The sequence below is a fragment of the Natrix helvetica genome (genome assembly GCF_964273705.1).
Source record: "Natrix helvetica genome assembly, contig: HAP1_SCAFFOLD_406, whole genome shotgun sequence".
Taxonomy (NCBI): domain Eukaryota; kingdom Metazoa; phylum Chordata; class Lepidosauria; order Squamata; family Natricidae; genus Natrix; species Natrix helvetica.
The window spans coordinates 8,396-18,439 of NW_028113379.1; the positions used below are offsets into that span (position 1 = coordinate 8,396).

At 48.3% G+C, this 10,044-nt stretch overlaps 1 protein-coding gene across 4 annotated transcripts; it reads right to left on the minus strand.

Annotated features, from left to right (window-relative positions):
• Positions 1 to 975: 975 nt before the first annotated feature.
• Positions 976 to 8,456, minus strand: LOC309382412 (uncharacterized protein). 4 transcript variants are annotated; one of them, XM_081971930.1, is made up of 5 exons: positions 7,707 to 8,456; positions 5,819 to 6,047; positions 4,880 to 5,006; positions 4,016 to 4,129; positions 976 to 3,315 (listed from the first exon to the last, which is right to left on the minus strand). In XM_081971930.1, the coding sequence occupies exons 2-5, from the start codon at positions 5,906 to 5,908 to the stop codon at positions 1,805 to 1,807; spliced, it is 1,842 nt and encodes a 613-aa protein (XP_081828056.1). In that variant the 5' UTR covers positions 5,909 to 6,047; positions 7,707 to 8,456; the 3' UTR covers positions 976 to 1,804. The 4 variants fall into 4 exon arrangements, with proteins under 4 accessions (XP_081828056.1, XP_081828059.1, XP_081828058.1 ...); XM_081971933.1 differs by lacking the exon at positions 7,707 to 8,456 and having other exon boundaries at positions 5,951 to 6,516; XM_081971932.1 differs by lacking the exon at positions 7,707 to 8,456 and having other exon boundaries at positions 5,906 to 6,516.
• Positions 8,457 to 10,044: the final 1,588 nt, after the last annotated feature.

Below are 10,044 nucleotides of genomic sequence, written 5' to 3' on the forward strand. Positions count from 1 at the left end.
TCTATCTATCTATCTATCTATCTATCTAACAATCTATCTATGTATATCTTTATCTTTCTAATCTCTCTCTCTCTCTCTCCCCTCCCTCCCTCCCTCTCTCTCTCAGAATGCAAGGCGGGGGCACCATTTATTCTTTTGGCGTCTGGGCCAAGTGCAACCTCTTCTCTTTCAAGCCAGGCTCTATTTGGGGGAGGAAATGTAGGATTTTGTGCTCCAATCACCTTTTCTCCGTAACATGTGAAAAGCACCAAAATAGCTTTGATCTTCTGCGTTTCTGATAAGGAGCAGAAAATTCCTTCTTTCAAGGCTGCTCCAACAGGGGGCTCCTCCTTCCGGTCAAGAAGGTTTTAGCGCCACCTTCGGGTGGATAAGCCACAGCGCTCCCAAACTTTGTAGGGAATTGAAATCCTCCCATCTTCAAAGCAGCCCAGGCAGAGAAGCACTGGAGAATCTATATAGGATCTCGTCCTCTCTTCTAATGCTGGGAGCAACCCACTCCTGGTGTAACCCCCTGGATTAACAAGGATGAGCTAAAGTTTCTCCTCAAGTTTGCTCCTCCTTCCTAAGGAAAATAAAATATCCCTCTAAAATTTGAACAATTATTTCCGCAATAAGGAAGGCAGAAATCCTAATTATGCACCTTCCGTTGTTCGCCTGGATATTATTCTCTCTAAACCTTGGGCTTGTAATCCCTTGTGGGATAGACTCTGGGCAACTGAATGGAGTGAGCAGAGTGCTTGAATGGCCAGATGCTCTTCCTGTTGCCACTGAGGAGTTTTGTTCAGCAGAATATATTCTCATCGTGCCGAGAGAGAGAACTATCTGCTTCCACCTAGGATTGATCTCACAGCCTCCTGATGGTGAGGCTCCACCTCTAGGCTATCACACCACTCCAATCAGTCAGTCAATCAATCAATCAATCAATCAATCAATATTAAACTATAAAACTCCAAAGTTGTTTAGCTGGATGCAGGGTTGACTTTCGTTGGGACTTTATTTTTTTTTTCTACAAAAGTTTTCTGTAAATAAATACAACAATGGAACCCTCGCTAACATGTAAATGGTATTCTTGGAGGAAACAGTTGGTTCTCCTTACCGTAGCCCATCCCACAATTTCTGATCACAGGACTGTGGATGGAAAAGATGGAAAATTGCTCCTTTAAACCAAAGGGGGGGGAGAACTAGATGCCCAAAGTCGCCTAGGTTGTTTCCCCCCCCCCCATATTCAGCCTCCCAAAACTCTGCTATCGTAACAGTAGGGAAAAAAAATAATTATTCTCCACTCGCGTATTCGCTGCAATTAATTAATCCTTACCCCGTTTTAATTGCATTGAAATGTCAATAAAATAGTCCTCTTTCTATCCCTGCCCACTAGCAGCCTTGGAAAGTAACTAAAAATCCAGATCACGTTTATCCAAATTTGTCTTACCGTCAGAATGTCTCGTATTAACCCAACGGGTTAAGGTTGAACAGGGGTACCCCACCTGACTTTCGTGACTAAGATGGGACTCGTCGGTAACATCAAAACAGCACGCCATTGGACAAAGATGGACTGCTCAATGGAAGGGCCAGGGAAAGGGGAGGAAAGGTAACATTTTGCAGGGGAATCTTCAGATCCAGCCTTGCTTTCGCTGCAACTCCTTCGCCTTAGTAAAAATAAACCTATCACACTTCAACCAAATGGAATCCAGGGTCTTCCTTTCTTAGGGGTCCTGAGCTGGGGCAGGTCTGACACAGGGTGGACCCAATTCTACACTTGAGGTTGAAGAGATCCTGCCCCCAAAATGCCACCACGTGAGTCAGGTCACGTCTGAGGCTCCCAGGCATCTGGCTTGCCCCGTGGCTCTCTCCCACGGTTGGGGTCTGGCAGATTTAGCAGGAGCAGGGCGCTCCCTGAAGCCGTCTTCAGGCTGAGCACGCCAGGCACGATGTCCTGCCGCGTGGGGCCCCCCAAGCTCTGCAGGCAGGGCTGCCACTCGGAGGCAGCCTGCAGCATCTCGCTCTTCAGGCTGTGCACACGCTGGTGCTTCAGAAGGTTGGCGCTCTGGCCAAAAGCCCGCTGGCAGTGCGGGCATTTGAAGGGCCCCTCGCCCATGTGGATGCGCCGGTGCCGGATGAGGGTGGAGCCCCGGCGGAAGGTCTTCTCACAGTGCGGACACTGGTAGGGCTTCTCCCCGTCGTGCAGCCGCTGGTGGCGCATGTACTCCTGACGGCAGGTGAAGGTGGAGCTGCAGGAGGCGCAGGGGTACGGCTGCTCCCCGGTGTGGATCCGCTGGTGCCAGACGAACTCTTGTTTGTAGCGGAAGCTCTTCTCGCAGCCGGGACACCGGTAGGTCTTCTCTCCGGCATGGCTCCTCTGGTGCCAGGCGAACTCTTGCTTGAAATGGAAGCTCTTCTCACACTCTGGACACTTGTACGGCCGGTCGCCGATGTGAGCCCGCTGGTGCCACATGAACTCCTGCTTGTACCGGAAGCTCTTTTCGCATTCCGGGCACTTGTACGGGCGTTCCACGGAGTGAGTCTTCAGGTGCCATGTCAGCTCCTGCTTGAAGCGGAAGTTCTTGGCGCAGGTGCCGCATTTGTGGGGCCACTCCGCCGTGTGGGTGCGCTGGTGCCACATCAGCTCCTGCTTGTGCCGGAAGACTTTGGGGCAGTCGCTGCACCGGTAGGCCTTTTCTCCGGTGTGCACCTTCTGGTGCCAGCTGTACTCGTGGGCGTATCGGAAGGTCTTGTCACATTTCCCGCACTTGTAGGGCCTCTCCTCCTTCAGGACAGCCCTCGGGCGGATGCCCGGCGTGGAGCAGTGCGGACAGGAGCAGGGCAATGCCCCTGCTGGGCTCTGGGACTCGGCAGGGGTCACGGGGCTCTTAACACAGCTGTTCTCACATTCAGGGCACACCTGCCCCAATGCTCCACAGGGCACCACTGTCGGGAGAGCAGAACGGACGGGAAAACATTTCTGGCATTGAGTGCAGATCAATAGCATCTCCTCGTGGGCGCCTGGCTGGGGGGCAGTGATGCTCAGGGGACAGAAACTGCTTTCCTCCACCCCTCGAGGTGCGGGCTGAAATTCCACTGGCAGAGCTTGCTCACTCACCAGGCTACAGTTTGCCCATTTGGACCCTGCGTCCCAGGGAGACACTATGGCCGCTCCGTCTACTGAGGAATCTGGCCTGAGGGAGCCTCCCAGCCACTGCGGCTGTTCAGAGAGGGACCCGTACTCCTGTCCCCTCTTCCAGGCTGGTGGGCAGTGGGGCAGTCCTGTATCGTCTTCTTCCAGCAAAGGCTCCTCTTTGATGGTCAGCTGGCCACCTCCTGGGACGAGAGACCGAACAAAACCATTACACAAATGCAGGAGATCAAAAGTACTGTATAATTTGGAGTGGGGGGGGGGGGAGAAGAGAAAAATGGCTCATTGGTTAGAGAGCAGTGCTGCAGGCTGCTTCTGCCGGCTGCCGGCTGCCTGCAATTTGGCAGTTCGAATCTCACCAGCCTCAAGGTTGACTCAGCCTTCGGTACTTCCGAGGTCGGTAAAATGAGGACCCAGATTATTGGGGGCAAGAGGCTGACTCTGTAAACTGCTTAGAGAGGGCTGTAAAACCACAGTGAAGCGACATATAAGTCTAAATCCTATTGCTATTGCAACCTCCAAACAGGGGCTTTCTCACAAAATGGCCGTTATGGGGACCGGGGTAGGAGCTTTGCAAAACATCTGCCTCCATGGGCGCGACCCGTTGCAACCCAATGTGGCAAGTTCTCCTTTCTCGTCAAAGTTCCTGAACTGATCTGGGGGGGGGGGGGGTTGGACTAAGTGACCTCTAAGATCCCCTCCAACCCTTCGATTCTAACAAGGCTGTGGTGAGCTGCCCAATCCCAACGCTTCCCTGCCCCCGAATTGGTTCGCACTCCCACCGCAGAAACCTCCAACTTCTCCGGAATGGATGACCAGCGCTGAAGTCTTCTCTTGCCTCCCATTGGGTTAACCCTCTTCAGGGTTCTGCAGCTACAGACGTACCCCCCAAATTGCCCTTTGGATCCTCTCTGGATTTTGGGAACAGCGCTCTCCCCGCACAGGGCTTCTCCCAGCCTTCGATCTGCAGGAGGACGCTGGGGGGCTGCGCAGCGAGACCTGGAGGGTGGGGGACAAAAGGGAGAGACGGGTGGGTGAATCCTGCCCCTTCGCTGCCCTTGAAGTAACAGATTAACCGAGTTGGAAGGGACCTTGCAGGTCATCTAGTCCAACCCCCCCCCCCCCCCAAGCAGGAGACCCTACGTCATTTCTGACAAATGGCAGTCCAGTCTCTTCTTGAAAGCCTACAGGGATGAAGCTCTCATACCTTCTGAAGGCAAGCTGTAGGTAGGTAGCTAGGTAGCTAGGTAGGTAGAGAAAGAAAGAAAGAAAGGAAGGAAGGAAGGAAGGAAGGAAGGAAGGAAGGAAGGAAGGAAGGAAGGAAAAGAAAAAGGAAGGAAAGAGAGAGAGATAGAAAGAAAGAAAGAACAGTTGGAAAGGACCTCAGAGGTCATCTAGTCCAAACCCCTCTGCCCAAGCAGACAAAGCTCGCCTTAACAAATGTCTCCCTTCGACAACAGACATTTGAGGCTCAGTTGTGGTTGTAAGTTGAGGACTAGCTGTTCTGGATCATCATCCTCCTCATTGAACGACCCTATAACCCCTTGTGGGGTGGAGTCTGGGTAACTGAATGTTTACTGGCCAGATGCCCTTCCTGTTGCCAGTATGGAGTTTTGTTCAGCAGATATATTCACATTGAGCCCAGTGAGAGAACTAGCTGTGCTGGATCCCTTTTGAAAAGCTCATAGTGTGTGTGGTCTTTAACCAGGAAACCCTCCCTCCGCCCCCACCCCAATGAAAAAGAGCTACCTAGAGACACCAGGGCTTCGTAGTTGTCCTTCATGACATCCAGGTAAAGGCTCTTCTGCTCATCGGTTAGAGTCTCCCACTCTTTTGCAGAAAAGTAGATCGCCACCTCCTCAAAGGTCACCCGATCCTGAGAAAATGAACCCCAGAGAGGTCAGCGTTGGCTCAGTTTCCTGTCTGGATCTCTTGGGGGTGGGAGCCAAGCGAATGACAGCATCCGGCCATTGCTGGTTGTTGTTTTTTTTCCCTGATTTCATTTCCCCAATTTGCATAATTTATATTAATTTTTTTTAAAATAAAATAAAATTATGTTATTCTGCTTTAGAATTTATTCTAAATTCTATTCTAATCTAAATTTATTCTATTCTATTATAAACTCTATTCAAAATTCTATTCTATTCTAAATTCTATTCTAAATTCTATTCTAAATTCTATTCTAAATTCTATTCTAAATTCTATTCTAAATTCTATTCTAAATTCTATTCTAAATTCTATTCTAAATTCTATTCTAAATTCTATTCTATATTTTATTCTATTCTAATTCCATTCTATTCCATTCTATTCTATTCTATTTCTTATTTTATTCTATTCCTTATTCTATTCTATTTCTATTCTATATTCTATTCTATTCTATTTTATTCCTATTCTATTCTATTCTATTCTATTCTAATTCTATTCCTATTCTATTCTATTCTATTCTAATTCTATTCCATTCTATTCCTTATTCTATTCTATTCCTTATTCTATTCTATTCCTTATTCCAATTCCTTATTCCAATATTCTATTCTATTCTATTCTATTCTGTTCTATTCTATTCTATTCTAAACTTTAAGATGGCTGGACTTCAATTCCCAGAACCTTGGCTATGCCCACCCAGCAACCGGGGAGAGAACGGGTCGCTAACATTTTTGAATCCCACCGCTGAGCAGAGGGCAGACTTACCTGCAGGATGGGGTCTCGAGCCATCTCTTTCTCTCTCTCTCTCCCTCCCTCCCTCTCTATCTCTCTCTGTGTTGCCAATCTCTCTACCATCCAAGTCCTTTGTTCTTGCAAGGGGATCAGTATCAATATGACCGCCGATCAACGTGGGACAGTTTCTTCTTCGGTATTAGGCAGATCTTGGGTGGGACTCATAACCAGGGGTCTCCCAGGAGGACTGCGAGCCCATCACCTGCGATAGAATGTGGGTTTGGGGAGAGAGGGACAAGGGGAGAGGAGAGATAAGAAAAAACGAGCTTCTTCTCCGGTAACATTGCACTGCTAACCATAGGCTTCAAGACCTTTGCCAGACCAATCCTTGAATACAGGGCATCTGCCTGGAATCCACACTGTATATCGGACATTAATACGATCGAGCAAGTCCAGAGGTATTTCACGAGAAGAGTCCTCCACTCCTCTGCTCGCAGTAGAATACCCTACACCACCAGGCTCGAAATTTTGGGCTTGGACAACCTGGAACTGCGTCGCCTACGATCTGACCGAAGCCCAGTACACAAAATGGCCTGCTACAAGGTCCTACCTGTCAACGACTTCTTCAGCTTCAACCTCAATAACACTCGGGCAAACAATTGATACAAACTCAAGGTCAACAGCTGCAAACTCGATTGCAGAAAATACAACTTCAGCCACAGAGCGGTCAACGCCTGGAATGCTCTACCTGACTCCATTGTTGCATCCTCAACCCCCCCCTCCAACTAGCTTCAACCTTAAATTGTCTACTGTGGACCTCACCCCATTTCCTAAGAAGTCCATAAAGGGGGCTTTATGGTTCTGGAGATTTTGTGATGAGTGAGTGTTATTTGGGTTTTACATACATACATACATACATACATGAATACATGAATACATACATATATACATACGTGAATACATACATACATACATATGTGTACACACACACACACACACACACACACACACACACACACAAGAGGCAAAGAAGGATGAAAGATGCATCTGATTGAGATGGAAGGAAGGTACCCGGCTCAAAGCTAAGCGCCTGGGAGTTCTAGTCCTGCTTTGGGAATGAAAGCCGACTGGGTGACTTTCTTTCTTTCTTTCTCTCTCTCTCCCTCCCTCCCTCTCTCTCCCTCTCTCTCCCTCCCTCTCTCTCCCTCTCTCTCCCTTCCTCTCTCTCTCTCCCTCCCTCCCCCCCTCTCTCTCTCTCAGCCCAACCCACTCCCAGGGTTATCGTTGCAGGGAAAATAGGAGGAGGAAGGAATATTAAACATGTTTGCCTTGAGTTACTTATGAAAAACGTACTCCAGGTGGGATCTAAAAAAAGAAAGAAACAGCCACCTTAAAAAAAAATAACATGCTCACAGATTTCCCTATTCAAAATATGCCTAAATCAAACTCGCACACACACACACACACACAAACACCAGCTGGAAGTGCAAGCTACAGCATTCCAAACCGTTGGGAAGCTATGGGGGTGGGTGGGGGGGAAGGCACCTCATGCATGCAAATGTTATGCAAACATCATGCATAGATTAAGCATGGAAATCAGCCACAGCCTCTGGCTCCCGGAAGAGCTTCTATGGTGCCTCTCCCAGCTGGCTGGCTAACATTGCTACAATGGCCTGGAGGGCTGGGGCTGAGAAAGGGGAGAGGAGGTGCGGTCTAGACATCCCCCCCCTCTCCTTCCCTCTCTCTCCCCCAAATGTGACACCTGCTCATCTGCAGAGCATGATCAAAAGGGGGCTTGCAGACCGGCGTGACGTCCTCCGAAATTCCCCCCTCCTGCTGCACGACGAGGAAAGACACTCATGTTTTCCCTCTCATCCTGGGCATTGAATTTCCACCCCACCCACCCCAAGGGTTACCTTACCTTTATTAATATCATGGACGTTTTCACCTGAGGGCAGGACAGGAAGCAATGGATGGAAACTAATCAAGGAGAGAAGCAACCTTGAATGAAGGAGGAGTTTTCTGACCGCGAGAACAATTAATCGGTGGAACAACTTGGGTCCCGGAAGTTGTGAATGCTCCAACACTGGAAGTTTTAACGAAGAGCCCTGACAGTTGCTTGTCTGAACTAGTGTAGGGCTGCCTGCCTGAGCAGGGGGTCGGACTAGAACAGGGGTCGGCAACCTTAAAGGCTCAAAGAGCCATTTGGACCCGTTTCCCACAGAAAAGAAAACAACCGGGAGCCACAAAAACCCTTCCCGTGCCTATTTCCTGAGAGGCCACAGAACTCGGATATGAGGTTGAATTAAACGTTCTGCTTTCTTCTGAAACTTTTCTTTTCTTGCATTTATCCACAGTTGGCTGACCCGGGATCAAAAAGCTCAATAAATCGCCTGCCGGCAGGTATCACACATGCACAGTTGTGACACATATTTTGAGCGACAGGGAGCCGCAGCAGAGGGATGAAAGGGCCACATGCGGCTCCGGAGCCACGGGTTGCTGTTCCCTGGACTAGAAGACCTCCAAGGTCCCTTCCAACTACTCTATCCCATTCCATTCCATTCTTTATTCCAATATTCTATTTTATTCTATTCTTTATTCTGATATTCTATTCTATTCTATTCCTTTTTTCTGATCTGTTCTATCCTATCCTATCCTATTCTGTTCTATTCCATTCTTTATTCCAATATTCTATTCTATTCTTTCCATTCTTTATTCAGATATTCTATTCTATTCTTTATTCCAATATTCTATTCTTTATTCCAATATTCTATTCTATTCTATTCTATTCTTTATTCCAATATTCTATTCTTTATTCCAATATTCTATTCTTTATTCCAATATTCTATTCTATTCTATTCTATTCTTTATTCCAATATTCTATTCTTTATTCCAATATTCTATTCTTTATTCCAATATTCTATTCTTTATTCCAATATTCTATTCTTTATTCCAATATTCTATTCTTTATTCCAATATTCTATTCTTTATTCCAATATTCTATTCTTTATTCCAATATTCTATTCTATTCTATTCTTTATTCCAATATTCTATTCTATTCTATTCTTTATTCCAATATTCTATTCTTTATTCCAATATTCTATTCTTTATTCCAATATTCTATTCTATTCTATTCTTTATTCCAATATTCTATTCTATTCTTTATTCCAATATTCTATTCTATTCTATTCTTTATTCCAATATTCTATTCTATTCTTTATTCCAATATTCTATTCTATTCTTTCTATTCCTTTTTTCTATTCGATTCTATTCCCTTTTTCTCTTCTCTTCTTTCTTCTCTTCTTTTCCTATTCTGTCTGTTCTGTTCTTTCCTTATTCTATTCTGTTCTGTTCTATTCTAATCATTTCTATTTCTATTCCATTCTCTCTCTGGTTGAACCCCCAAACACAGGCAGCCCTCCACTTACCTCCACAACCGAGCTCAACAACAACAACAACAATTGATTATTACAGTCTTAGACCAGCGACCAGAACAAATAAAAGCACTCAGTGTGTATGTACACACACACACACACTTCAAACCTAGCATAAAATAAGACACGACCACTGCAATCCATCGTCAAAGCCAGCCTCAAGGATCGATCCATGGTCTGACTATAAAAGACAGCTGCTCAAAATCCAGGTTGCTAAGCGAAACTCCCACGCCCGGACCTGGAAAGTGGCTCCCACCGCCCCGGGCTTCCCCCACGCAGGATCCCCCTCCTGGCCCAGGAAGCCCCCTCCCCTCCAGGGGAAGACTCGCCGCGCCCGATCCAAGCTGGGACCAAGCAAAGCCGCCCGGCGCAGCGCTTTACCTGCCGCCGCCTCTCCGTCCGGGCAGCGCAACCGGCGCCCGGCTCTCTCTCTCTCTCTCTCCCCGCGCCCAGCGCTTGGCAGGCCGAGGCGGCGGGCAGGGCTCGCCTTGCCAGGCTTAACCCCTCGCTCGCCGCAGGTAGAGCAGCCGGCGATCCGCCACACCGCCCCCGCCTGGCAGGGAAGCCGCACCCGGCGCCCGGCTGGCAAGGCAGGAGGACGGGCGCGGCTCCGGGACTCCCTTCTCCCACGCCCGGCAAGCCACGCGTCTCGCAGGGGGTCTTTAACCCCGCATCGTTGAGGGACGACGGAGGGGAAGGGGCTGGTCCAGCTGTCGCTGTCCGAGTGCTGAATGGATGGGTGGGTGGGTGGTCCACGAACCCCACCCCTCCACCTCCACCCGCGTTTCTCCCGCGGGGAAGCCCGATCTGCTCACCTTGCGAGGG